This window comes from Watersipora subatra, chromosome 8 (assembly GCF_963576615.1).
Source record: "Watersipora subatra chromosome 8, tzWatSuba1.1, whole genome shotgun sequence".
Lineage (NCBI taxonomy): Eukaryota > Metazoa > Bryozoa > Gymnolaemata > Cheilostomatida > Watersiporidae > Watersipora > Watersipora subatra.
Window position 1 is genome coordinate 61,164,455 of NC_088715.1, and position 15,125 is coordinate 61,179,579.

The window sequence follows — 15,125 nt, forward strand, 5'->3', positions numbered from 1 at the left end:
GTGTGGACCTCAGACTATATTTACCAGTAATATATAAGATTTGTTTAATGTGCTCTAAATACTCCGAGCATCACATTTGCGACACACAATCAATATGTGTCTTAGCCTTGCCCTCTAACATCTGATAGGATTTGATAACACTGCTGGCAGAATAACGAGCAAATTAAACGTTGTATAAACATAGGCTTGATAAGACGATGAAACGGATGAAAGATGACCGCAGATAAGCCTGGTGTCCAAACAAATCCTATTGGTTACTGCAGGCAGCGTTTCTTGTCAAGACCAAGTTTTGATACACGTGCTGTGCTGACTAGTGCACATCTGCTGTTGACTAGTTACACGCTGTACATACATGTTTAGCTTATCATAGTAATAACTAAGTTACTGATGCCTGGATATAACCAGCCTCCTTCATACCGAACGAGTGTCGTCAGTATGATTCAGCACGGAGAACTGTATGCTTAGATCTTGAACTTCTGCTAACTTATGTCTGTCTCGAAAATTATGTCTGAATATTTTAGTGCGAAAAAATTTTGGCATCATTTCAAATGCTGACCGGTTTAGATCCAGAGCTTAATGTGTACATAAAATGCTTATTTTACTTAGCAACTGTAAGTTCACTTCGGAACATCCACACCAAGTGGATATACAACAAAGTGTGAATCTGCTGCTATGCATGAACACATATATCTACCACTAAAGGTGTATACTAGGTATTGAATACAAGTAGCTGCCATTTATTCATAAGGATCAAGCTTCTGCTCATGTATCCTCAAAACAAGAACTAGGGAGTTGTATGAACGAGATTCTGAAGCGATACAGTCTGGTAGTGATACAGTCTGATAGTGATAGTCTGGTAGCGATACGGTCTGGTTGCGATACAGTTTGGTACAATGCAGTTTGGTATAGTTGAGGGCAGGTCATATAGCATTCAAATATTATGTTATTTAAATCAAACATTTTATTTTAGTAAATAGACCAATTGCATATAAAAAAATATAACATTGAATATTTATGCTTTTTGTAGACTATTAGTCTTCAATAAATATATTGAGCAAAGCTATGAACAAAAAGTGCTCAAGGTTTGAGATTCGATAGTGTGATATGACGGGCTAGATTGCAGTCTTGGACTATTTATCTTAGCTTAAAAATTAAATACTAAATAAAATAAATATACTACTGAATCAAAAAAATAATTTTGATATATGAATCAACTAGAGAAAGACTGTAGAAATAGGGATTGTTTCTTGCGAAAGTAGGAAGACAATTTTGAACCAAAACCTCATATCTGGCAGATGAACAATGTACGTCACGGCATGTATCTCCTACAAGCATAAAATGAATGATAGTATCCTGAAGTGCACTATTCATCCTTAGACAAACTGACATATATTAAAGTGACAAATATAATAGCTCTATAGGAAGAGGCATCACTCCTATCCTCACTAAGACTGATGGCATAACTTTTATTGTACGCGACAGTTAGCCTATAACTCCCTGGATGATAATATAATTGATGATAGCTCTATAGGTGGTAATGTAACTCCTACTATCAAGGACAGATACTGTAGATGATCAACTAACGTAAACTTATAACGCAAATATTTCACTTGATATAAATAATTTATGTCAAGTTTGTGCACGATATTAGGTAAGAAATTCCATATAACATAAAGCATCAAATCTGTTCACGTTCTAAAATTCAATTTGAATGGTGATGAGATAGGTATGACAACTCTATTAACGGTGATGATAGGTATGACAGCTCTATGAATGGTGATGAGATACATATGACAGCTCTATGAATGGTGATGAGATAGGTATGACAGCTCTATGAATGGTGATGAGATACGTATGACAGCTCTATGAATGGTGATGAGATACATATGACAGCTCTATGAATGATGATGAAATACGTATGACAGCTCTATGAATGGTGATGAGATAGGTATAGCAGCTCTATGAATGGTGATGAGATAGGTATGACAGCTCTATGAATGGTGATGAGATAGGTATAGCAGCTCTATGAATGGTGATGAGATAGGTATGACAGCTCTATGAATGGTGATGAGATAGGTATGGCAGCTCTATGAATGGTGATGAGATACGTATGACAGCTCTATAGATGGCGATGAGATACATATGAAAGTTCTATGAAGGGTGATGAGATACGCATGACATTTCTATGAATGGTGATGAGATAGGTATGACAGCTCTATGAATGGTGATGAGAAAGGTATGACAGCTCTATGAATGGTGATGAGATAGGTATGACAGCTCTATGAATGGTGATGAGATAGGTATGGCAGCTCTATGAATGGTGATGAGATAAATATGACAGATCTATGAATGTTGATGAAATACATATGACAGCTCTATGAATGGTGATGAGATAGGTATGACAGCTCTATGAATGGTGATGAGAAACATATGACAGCTCTATGAATGGTGATGAAATACGTATGACAGCTCTATGAATGGTGATGAAATACGTATGACAGCTCTATGAATGGTGATGAGATAGGTATGACAGCTCTATGAATGATGATGAGATAGGTATGACAGGTCTATGAATGATGATGAGATAGGTATGACAGCTCTATGGATGGTGATAATACACGTATGACAGCTCTATGGATGGTGATGAGATATGTATGACAGCTCTATGAATGGGAACAACTCGTGCCTATTATGCACACTCAATTTTTAACTGAATTCACAATTATAATCCTGTGATTGATACAAGATGGAACTAATATGCATCTGAATTTTCTGTTACTTTTATTGCAACTACGCACAAATATATACAGCTAAATATATGAATTATATAAATCCATTTGATTTATATATATATATATATATCAAGTGTATATAAATTTATGAACAAATATGGCTGACCATATTTGCAAGCACAAACGGGAAATTGAACTTACCTGGTACTGTAGCTGGGATACTCCATGCTTGGTCTGACAAGACCCTGCAGTACAAAATACATGAAAGCTGACAAAAGACACAACAGCCGAATTATGAGTCCTATTTGCGTTAGAAACAAATTTACATATTCTATATTTTTCATGGTCCGCTTGACAGTGAAGAGACCAAATCTACAAAAATATGAATTTCAAAGCCTATCCAAATACTACCAGAGATAAAGTGCAGCATGTTTATTATCTTACAATTAACTTTAAATGACTTTGAATAGAGTATGACATCTAATGAACTCTGTGTTACTGTTGCACCCGTCATCTCTCCTTGTTAAACACAATCATTGGAAATTAGCTAGTGATGAAAGACACAACTTATAATATGATCTACTGTACTTACTTTCAAAGAAAACAAATGAAAAGGTTTCTTTTTGTTTACTCATTTTTGACCTGATTTGCTGAACTGGCATTTTTTGAAATTTGGAAAAAAGGCAACGCCTTGCGAAATGTAAAATTTACGAAACACTGCTGAGTTACGAATGGCATATCATCGACAATCACCACATGATCTCATCTGATATGACTACAAAGTTCAGAATAGTCAACACAATTATTTACGAGTTAACATTATTGACTTGGATGGGTTTATAGTGTTGTACTTTGACGCAGATTTGTCTGCTCTTGAGTACATTTTATATTTTGCAGGCAAAACTTGCTAAGTACACACTACAAAGCCCCAAAATACAAAATCACTTTGAAAAATGACTGTTGAATCTCAGCCCGATGTTAGAAAAATAACCCGCCTTCTGGCTCTGCCAAAACTAACAAATGGGAAAATGCTGAAGTAAACATTTTTTTAATGGATTTAAAATGGATATGCAGCTATGAGGCAAATAAAAAGGTAACTTATCAGGGTGAATGAAACCACATGACAACAAACACTCAATAAAGCAACAGGCTAATAAACCAATAGAAAGGACGCTGGTCTACAGGCAGTAAAATCCTAAAATGAAAATATTGTCAGTACTTGATAACTTGTTCTCACAAACATTTCATAGCTGAGAGTTCCCATCGACTAGTTTAATATCTAAAGTGCATTTAACAAAGGAGTAATACTCATTTCTTGATATGTAGATAGCCTAACAGTTGTCAAGTGTTATTTGTCACAAACAAGATGATAAACTGCAAATGTTACATCATTACAAAAACATAAAGCAGGACACACCTACGATCTTGAATTGCACACGGCTAAGGCATGAGTGTATGAAGTCTCTTCTCCGACATTGTTGGCCAAAACTAAAGCGATCTAATCATTGGAAACACACAAAAGAAATGGTATAAACTGGATTTGAACAACAGGCAGCATATTAAGGTGGCTTTTAGCAGTCAATCATCAACACAAACAATACTGTAACACTATTGAAACTGCTTGAAAATCAACAAGGTTTAATATCGCTTTGAATTTTATTTGGCTTTTAACAAATCTGTTCACATATTGCAAAATAAATGCAAGTGCAATTTTTTATTTTTAATAGTTGATTAAAAAATATAAATACAGCATATTTTTCTAATTTTTGCTGTATGCGCTTATATGAAATACTTTACATGTACAGACAGCAGTACAAACGTGTATCGACTGCATTTTAATGCACCACAAAAGGGTAGAGAAAAGAAATAAATCAATATTAGGCTTCAACACTAATCAGAGTATGAAATGGTACTATTTACTATAATAAAAGCCGTGTTTTTCTGTTTGTAGCTATACTAAGAGCGTCAAATCAATGCATCGCACGACGATTGAGCGCGGATATCCGGCTTTGCAGACAAGCCCTCTACTAGCTGCGCCACCGATTATGCATGATGATCTCTCAAGACGGGACTGCTGGCGTACTAGTGCGGTACAATATTTGTAAATGATCTCTAATGATAGCTTTACTCCACCTTTCAACACGATTTTGCCGACAAGCTGCAAAGTCAGAACATGGTAGCAGAATCAGGGTTGGTACCCGGATGGGGTTGGTGATTTCTGTTAAGTTTCTTTCTGGTTGTCTACGCATATTGCTCTGGAGGACATATTTTAAGCCACCTTTTAATAATCAATCTATGAGTAGGACTTCACGTACCAAAATCGCTGTAATATCTACTGTAAATCTTCCATATTTATTAGAAATATGCCATTGCATTGCGCGCGCCATATGTGTACTCTCTAGGAGTAGGACTCTGTAAGCAAGTTCTTTATCACATCTTTATCCACTGTAGCTAGTTACCACCTTGCCAGATTTGTTATTAAAAGACATTTCCTATACGGTAGAGCCTCTACTTACAAAATTAATTCGTTTCGGAAGTCGTTTCGTAGGTAACAACCTTCGTAAGTTCAAACTAATTTTACCGCGTAAATGTGCTAATTCGTTCCAAGCCTCCACAAAATGTCGACATAACATTGGTATAAATTATAAATACGTGAAATGGTTAAAACCTGTAACAAATACATGATTGAATTATATTACTAAATAATAAATAGAAAAGTAAACTTGGAAAGAAGAAAGAACAGTGAAATAACGAACGAAAACCACCAACAGTACGTTTATTTTTAGCGTTGACAGTCTAGAGGAGGCGAAGCGAAGACAGCGTGAAATGGCAGGATGGTGGTTAGAAGAGGTTGGTGTTGTATCGTTCTCTAGGTTTTGTTTAAAATAAATATGTTTAAAAATGTAAGTAGAAAGATTTATTTACATCGGCACGAACTGAAAAACTGTCATAAAAAACAGAATTCAAATTGCTAGAAGCAGAAGTTGTCCAACCCTGTAAGTGATACACAATAGCTCCAAATTATACAAACGAGAACAAAACACTTATCATTTGCTGACTTTTGCTAGCAAATGAAGCTGTGTATGTCATGTACATGTCTATGTGATAAACATGTACATGTCTATGTGATAAACACGTATATATCTATGTCAGGAAGAAAGCCCTGTCGGCCTTCCATATCTAAAACATCCTTCGCAAGTCGAAGGGAAAATTCTACTAAAAGATGTTTCGTAGCTTGAAAATTTCATACATAGTCTTTTGTAAGTAGAGTTTCCCAGTACCAGGTACTTTGAATATAAACTTATTAGTCCTTTAGCATTTTGACTACTGACAGCGTATGCAGGGTACTGACAGCATCTGCAGGGTACTGACAGCGTCTGCAGGGTACTGACAGCGTCTGCAGGGTACTGACAGCGTATGCAAGGTACTGACAGCGTCTGCAGGTATATTTGTCTCTTTAAATAAGTCTGATAGTTGACTTTGAATTCCACCCACAGACTCACAACTGGAATTCCATAACACAAGCATTAGCACTATTCAACTGCTCCCATCCACTTATCATACTCGATATAAAGCACTGAGAAATACTACGGTGAAAATCTTGAAGAGTAAGATCGGAAGTGGCATAAAAAGTCAAGAAAACACCAATTGGTTTTTATCGTTGACATTCTAATGTATAGAAATTGTTCAGGAGGCCAAGTACAACACGAATGTGAAAGAATAGATTCACAGCATGCTTTAGTCAATTTCCTGAGGGATGAAGGCATAGCAATGATAAACTACCTTACACTCGCCTTTTTAAACATACATAATATTGCTTGCCAGTCTAGGTACAGAAATGATAGCTAAAAGCACACCTTGTGATCATAGACCATACGCTGATGCATCATTGCTCTGCGCCACGGATTCTCCGCTAGGAGCTCATCAACCTCTCTCTGTAGCTGAGCGGTTGAAGGTCTTTGAATGGACGACCTAAACAGTCAGCTGTGTCATTAGTAATTGCAGGTGTCTTACAGGAAGTTACCTACTTATGAGAAGTAAATACTAGCAGGTGTCTTACAGGACATTACCTACTCATGAGAAGTGAATACTTGCAGGTGTCTCACAGGAAGTTACCTACTCATGAGAAGCAAGTACTCGCAGGTGTCTCACAGAAAGTTACCGATTATTAAGACAATTATTTACTTAGTTTCAGCTATTTTATCACCAATGTTATTAAAACTCAAATTTGTATTTTTCAGATTTAGTGTAGAATGTCAACAAAGTATTTTCCTACAACAATAACGTGAATGTCACAAGTGGCATAGAATAAGATGACAAGAGAACTTAGGCTAAGCCAAATTATTAATTGTTACTAAAAAGCTATTCATCATTAGAATGATAGGCTGATATTTAAAATATAAACATACCAAACAAAAGACACCCACTAAAAGATAAGCGCTTATTATTGCAGTTTTGAACTACAATAATATATTATGCAGTAAAATAAATGCTGGCAAACCTTTTACTAAAATATAGCACTGTAAGGATAATTCCTTGCAAAATTAGATCTTCAAATCAAAGCAGTTTTAAAGGCATAGAATTCACTTATAACTCTATGAATTGGGACAAGATGAGGAAAGCAATTCAGAGGCAGGTTATACCAGAAAACTGACCTTCTTCAGAATGACATATAACAACACAAATAACAACAACAACACCAAATTTATAAATCAATACCCGACAAATCTGTCACTCTGTATAGAAGACCAGCAACTACAAATGGATCATGATCTCAGAAACCAAAGTTAAACATTGACTTGCAACAAAATTCACATTACAGTTATTTTGTATCAAAAGATTCACCATGTCTTACTCTGCTGTGTTGTAGGAGCAAAATATGCGGAAATGTGATTACAAACTCTTGAAAGCTAAAAAACGAACAGCTAATCGCAGCCATCACAAAAACGCCGTAGGTTGGAATTCCTTTCCAAAACGGCTCAAATGGGACATAATTGAACACGATGGCTTCTGTTTACACTTTCATGCAACCTCATTCATCAAAATATTTTCACAAATATCCTTCGCGCATTCAATAAAACCATGTCTATTGTTTTTATGCGTCTATTTTATTATTCTTGTAATGCTGTCAATTTGAGCCCTGATATCTCAAAACCTACCGTAAAAATTCGTTTAATTTTTTAACTTTAGCTCGAAGGAGTGCATAACCATCCTCTGATAAACATGACGAGCCTGTTGGCCACACATGCGATAGTCGAAAAATGCTGCAGAAATTGTTTGCGCCATTTGGCAGAAAGTATGGGTCACATGATCAGATTATGACTAGATGATTAGATCAAACTGACGCGAAACTGTAAAGTAGCGAGCATCTATATTTGATATGGGCTTTCCCGAAGCTAAAACCCTAAGTGTTTGTAATAAACTTGTGCTATGAAACGTTGTATATTGAGCCTTTTATTCACGTGATAACATCACGTATCAAAGCAATAACCAAGTCCAGTTGAGTATGTCGTCGAAATAAAGGGATTTTAAACTACGATGTTTTCGTGATGGCTGCGATTAATTGTTCGTTTTTGAACTTTCAAGAGCTTGTAATCCCATTTCCACATATTTTGCACCTACAACACAGCAGAGTAAGACATGGTGAATCTTTTGATACTAAGTAACTGTAATTTGACTGAATGCACATTCACCATTAGTGCTAAAACATAGTTCAGAGAAAACTGGTGTTTAAGTTTTAGAAACGAAAACCAATGCACAATTTTGTTTACATTTCAAAATGTCATAGCAACCAATATCAGGGAATTGTGATATTTATCTAGATTTCTGTATTTATATACAAAAAACTATGCTGAATTCAAATATCTACCCTAGGACACTTATGTATTCGCGCCATCTAACTTTCGCATTTTCGTGGAGTCGTCATCTCGCGAAAATTTCATGAGCGAAACTAAAATATCATAACGAACGAGCAAAAACGCGAAATTAAATAGCTTTGTTCATTGATATCCACAATAAAATCGTCATATTAAAAATGCAGGTAACCTTTGTGTGTGGTTGGGCTCATTGGGCAATTTCTGCTAAACTCATCATAGCTAATATGCCGACTGAGCAGCGTGGCAAAGCAAATTGGGATAACAAGTTCTTTTGGAAAAGCAGGCCTGTATTCCCTGGTTGCAAATTGGGGCGGCTCATGTTAAGCGACTAGTTATGAGCATCTGGGGTTTGGAGGGGCGGCATAAGCCCCCTCAACAGGTCTTTCACGTAGGGCCTCAACCGGGCATCTCACGTAAAGTTTTAAAAGATTTTATCGGAAAGTATAAACATTTTTTCTATTATTTGAGATTTGTTTGTTTTAGGTTATGTGACTGCCAGGACGTTTTCAGATTAAAATAGGCTAAACTTGACCGCAGTTGAAACGCTAAAAAAAAGACATCTATTTTCTTTTGAGCATTTCAACAAAGCTCAATTTTGCCGATTTTATTTTAAGTTCATCCGAAGGTTTTTACGCTTTCGTTGGGCCATTGCCAAACGGATCTTTGGTAAAACTTGACTTTTTGCAAACCTTTATAAAAGTCGTTAACAAAAACATTTTGCCAATCATGATAATAACGATGCCCAAGAAATATTAAAAGTTAACATTTATCTCTATGGCTTGGAATAAAGTGATATTCTACAGCGATAAAAACCGTTCCAGTAGCCGTTGGGCAAATAACTGTTCGAGTTAATGATGTTGAGGTCGAGTTATCTAAAGCAGTTTATCATTACGTGGGAACGGACCAAACAAATCCGTTCGTGTTAACCAAGTGTTCGTGATAAAATTTTACATTTTATCCGAGGGCGAGTTCTCCGAGTTTGACTATACTTAGCCGCCAAAAATTCCTAAAAAGTTGGGGCGGCTCAGCCGGCTAGCCGTTCCAGGGAATACGGGCCTGTGGAAAAGCCAAGACAAATGAGGAAGATGATGATATTAGTTTAGTCACTGAATTTGTAACTGATGAGGATGAAAGTCTGGTAGGGAAAGTCATAAAATTGAATAATAATTATTGTAGCGATGAATTTTATTACCAACCAAAAACAATAACAGCCTTGAGCCATGGCCACCGTGTGCTATAAATACTTGAGATCTAATATTGGTGCCACATCAGTCACGGCGGCAAGGACCTAGACGTCATTGATAGTCCAAGAAACAAATAGCAGCAAGCGATCAAGTTGCATTGTCGATCTCGCCCACACATTTCTACCCGCGGTTCACAAATACAAACTAGTCCCAAATTGAAAAAAACTTTTTACTAGTGAACTGGACCTGAGGAATCTAATTATGTTTGTTCTACTGCATTTATTTTCACATCACTATATTTTTGCACTCATCAGATCTGCGAAATTAAGTTGCAGCGAAATTTTACTCTGTATGCTACTCACGAAACTAAATACTAGCGAAATATAAGTGTCATAGGGTAAACATATTTCAGCTGGCTACCATGGGAATAGCTGTATAACTATCACAAAATGTGTTACTTATTCCTAATTGTGCAGATACTAAAAACAGTTTGGCAGTATTGTCGATTTTGAGCACAGTCATAGTATCGCCAACAGAATCTTTAGGAAAATAATAACAGTAACATATCGCACACTACCGAAAACTATAAACTTTGATCTTGTAAAATCAAATAATAAATCTTATAGTTAAATCTTATAAGAATCTTTAAGAAAATATCATCACTCCCTTCACTTTCACTGCTTTCGAAATCAGTTGGAATATCAAAGTACTCATTGAAAGTGTCCAAAATTTCAGGGTTATCTTAAAAATCGGCAAAAAAGAATCGATTACTTTTATTGGACGCCATTTTTCAGCACTTCTTGTTTAGCGTAGCAACAGTTATAAGTTTTTTCCGAGGGTTGGAGACTTCTATTGGCTAAACTGACTTCAGATTCAAAAAGATCACTTTGATTGGTCAAAAATTGATTGGCAAAAATCGTTACTAATATTATAAATTCAGTTAGTGCAGCTTCAAAGTCGGATAACTCAACTTCGTGATTTGCGACTTAACCATGGTTTCTGAGATCGCGACCCAAATAGTCTAATTTTTTACAGAACAGCAGGATTATCTGATCCATGTCAACTACATGAAGAGAACAGGATTGATAGAGAATTGCCATTTAATGCCCATTTAATTAACTCAGACTTAAGCACATCCTTTCTCCTATGACAACACACCAACAACATGTAATGCTCTTCTAATATTAGCTAAGCTTTTTGTGATACTCCTAGCCTGTGGAGACAACTCCAACATTGCTTGATAGCAAATAGAAAAATTGACTATTTAGGAAAACAAAACTTCCAAACTCCTAAGCTTACTGACTCAGTTAAAAATGACATCCAGGCCAGATATGAAATAAAAAAACGCAGAAGAAATTATTGATGCTATAAATACAAATAATAGAATAGCTGTGTGGGGCCTTCACAGCTATTGTACAAGTTATTCATGCCTATGTAAATGCCTTGCGCTAGTCGAAAGAGGCAAAGTTATGATACCTTGTAAGAGTACCGTATCCAACACTCATAAATACCACATATAAGCAGATAATTGGTGATAATTTATTCGTACTAAAGCTACAGGATTGTTTTCTAACTAAAAAAGTATTTGTTTCTATTGTGTCCAAAATGTAATATAAGGTCAAACTAATAAAAAAATGTAACTGAATAAGACCATATTGATAGCTTTAATAGAGAGTGGAGATAGACTGAGTGATTATACAACAGGTAGGCCTATTAGCCAAGATAACTATCAACACATGTGTGTAAATTTACTCTAAGACATACCAAGACTCAGGCTCAGTGATGTCTTCAATGTCCCTTTTATGCATCTCTGCTTTATTTAAACGTAAAGCCCTCTGCCTCTCAATTACCTCATCTTTCAACTTCTCTAATTCCCTACAAAAGAAGATTCACAGTACTATATTATATCGCTTGGAGATCCACTTCAACAACAAACCATTTGAAAAACCATTTAGAGTTATTAAAATTACTCTTGCTATCCAAACGATGTAGCTTTTAATTCCCGATGTAGCTTTTAATTCCCGATAACAAATGATACAGTTTAACCTCATCAGGAAGCTAAGTCGTTCTATGTTAAGTAAATGATCTTACTCAATAAACTAAACCACCTAGAATTTGGAGAATTACATATATCATTGAAACGAATGCATTATATAAAACTGTGTGCAAACTAAATTAGATGGAATAAACAACTGTATATCCTCATGGATAGGACACACCATTTTTAAACAAAAAAATCTGCAATAATTAGGGTTGCGACTTTTCCACTGGACATAAATGGTAAACTCTGTCACCAAATTGTACCAATTGGTGATCACAATGACTCAAAAATATAGCAGTATGAGTTTGTCACGAATTATTAAGCATTTAAATCCTTCCTTATGCATAAATATAATACATATATTTATCAAAAGTTTCTCCTGACCCACTGACCTGATGCTGCTCGAAATTCTCAAATTGTGCCAATACGTTAGCCCCATTATTTTGGTGCCAATGGTAATACATGGTGCCAATACATGTTACCAGCTATCATCAGGTGCAGTCTTTTCACTATGCATGACGTAATACCTATTATTCGTGATAAACATTCAAATATTTTTTTGCGTTTACAGCTAAACCTTGATTCACGATGGCCTTACATACTAATATTGTGACATAGAATGATGGATTTGAGCCAATATTGGACTCAACAATTGAAGTAATTATCAACAGACAGCTCGTGAAGCGACTCAGAAAATTACAGTTTTGTATAAGGAGATATCTTTGTGTCCATCTTTAATAAGTCTACAGAACTGTCTAGTAATAAAGGAAAGGAACAAAATGGTTCGAAAAAGTGATAAAGATACAATAAAAAAAACAAGGATAAAACCAGAAAAGGAAATATGGGCAGGTTAGACAAATTTAAAGCTCAAATTGTCTAAGTTGGCCAAGCGCCATATCTCTAATCCAACATCTCCCTATACATCATCTGTTACCAAGCGCCATATCTCTAATCCAACCTCTCCCTATACATCATCCGTTACCAGTATTGCCAAGACCAGCCTTAAATTCGGTGGTTGCGAAGGTAAAGGCAATGTGACTATAGAAATCTCATTGTTGTTGATTAGTACCGTAGTTTTTTTACATGTTATTTATGCCCTTATATAAATTTTATAAAATTCCTTTGTTTAAATGCTACATGTAATTAATTACCTGTTGTATTTATTATAGTTTTTCACCTAGAAGAGGTGGGCAAAATCAACTATATTCATACCAGAATACATGTGCCAATCTATGATGGAATCTATTGATATGCAATCAAAAACATCGGAATGCCGAAACCTTGTATGCTAATGTATGACTGTACCATGATTTCTAAAGCTTGTGCATTTTATGTGGCTTTGCGTTTGCGCCCCTGGTGACTGGTGTATTGCGTACTGCAAGATACATGTACTGCTTGAAGATATATAAACAATTGCCTTCTTAGTAGAATTGACAGTCGTTGGTTCAAATTTTCAGCCCATAACCATAATATAAGGAAGGTTACCATAACCATAGGAAGGTTTCCGTAGCCATAAAAAACTAGTGAGATAACCATTTTATACAAATAACTGTGTTATGTGTCACATAGGGGGCACATTACACCTGTATAAAATATCATGAAAACATATTATAGTGGCAGTTTACTACGCTAAATTAGCATCGAACACTTTTCTGCCAGCATTATCCAGAAATGGCCAGTATAAACCAGTTTTGACCAGTTTTGGAACCAAGCACAGTTTTAAAACACCAAAGCTTCATCCTAGCGTGTTACCATAACTGGAGCTGTGATAACTACATGAATACTTTGGAGCCATTATCACAACCTATATGATAATATAATCTCAGGCTATGTTGTTATAATCACAACCTATAGAGCGCTATAACCACAAAATATTGAAATGTGTAGCAACATCAGAACAACTAGTTCAATCAGTCACAAGCAGGATGTCTGCGAGATGCAAACAAACAAACCTCAAATGAAAACGGTTGAATGATTGCACAGCCTCATGTTGGTTTCGTAGCAAAATCTGTTTTTTCTCCAAGGAAGCACTCATTTCTGCAGAGCTCTTTGGAGCTGTAATAAAGTAATAGTTGACTGCAGTATGAGCACAGTCTTTTATTAATAACTCGACTTCACTGATATGCCTTTTTGGTAGATGCCTCCGTTGAATTAGAAACTAGGACTGAAGCATTCTAGTAAAATAAATGTTCAAAAAACTTTTCATATAAGTATCACACTAATGCATTAAAGTCAAATCGCTATCATGAAATTTGCTTCCAAATACTGATAGAACCAAAAAATTTTTCCATGTATATCAATTAAATTAATTATATGTATAACTACCAAAAATACCTGTATTTGAACACCACCTTTATTTGAATGTTACCCTTATTTGAGTGTCACTATAGAAGGGTTGAAAAATACATCGCCACCCTTTAATTGGATGGCCCCTTTGTTTGACCACCACTTTGACATTATTCTTTGATCTTTATGAAACCATCAAAGAAAGTGATCAGTAGTAAATGCCCATGAAATGGTAGTAATAATGACTTGGTCACATCAATAACAATTAATTGTTTCGTTGTTGCTGTAGTGGTTGCCATTGATTTATTGACGGTGTACCAGAGAAGATCGATCGTCCAATTATCAAAACTAAACTTTGATTCGAAATCACTAATGTCTAAGTGTGATCCATTGTCTTCAGATTTGATGTCTTCAGATAGTATGGTTTACAATCTGACCTGAAAACTAAAGTGTTTTGATAAACAATAAGAATAGTCTTCAGGCACATCGTACGACGTAGTAGAGGCCATTGTCATGGTGTATAGAAGTCCATTTTTCAACTCCAAAGCTTTACAGTTTTTTTTAATGTTGAAAGTGACATAATCGAAATAAGTAATAACTATATCTTACTAAACTACTCATAGTAGTTCTTTGTTTAACTCAGTCTGGTACTTTGGTGTATATGAAAAACAGCTCAGCAAAAATGCCGAGGCCGATGACATTAATGTCGTTTCACCTGAAGTAGAGTGCAAAATATGGGCGACATTAGCATCACTTCAATCGTAAAGTGTTAAATTTATCTTCCCAAAACTCTAACGAGCTAGTCAAAAAATACAGCGTCAGCCTTTATTTGAACATCACCTCTATTAAAACGCCATTATACATGTAGATGAAGGGATGAAAAATACAGCGGCCTGTGTTCAAATTGGGGTTTAATAGTATGTTGAATAGGATTTGAAGTGACGACCAGTTTTTTGTTTCACAATTGTGTGTAGCAAAGCACTGACAGCCCTTCTGCATTATTGAA

General features: G+C 35.6%; 1 protein-coding gene across 1 annotated transcript; it reads right to left on the reverse strand.

The window, feature by feature from the left end:
* Window positions 1–1,053: 1,053 nt before the first annotated feature.
* On the reverse strand, window positions 1,054–13,877 carry LOC137402130 (uncharacterized). The gene is made up of 5 exons (XM_068088601.1): window positions 13,786–13,877; window positions 11,557–11,667; window positions 6,590–6,704; window positions 2,934–2,977; window positions 1,054–1,325 (listed from the first exon to the last, which is right to left on the reverse strand). The coding sequence occupies exons 1-5, from the start codon at window positions 13,866–13,868 to the stop codon at window positions 1,310–1,312; spliced, it is 369 nt and encodes a 122-aa protein (XP_067944702.1). The 5' UTR covers window positions 13,869–13,877; the 3' UTR covers window positions 1,054–1,309.
* Between the last annotated feature and the right edge of the window lie 1,248 nt (window positions 13,878–15,125).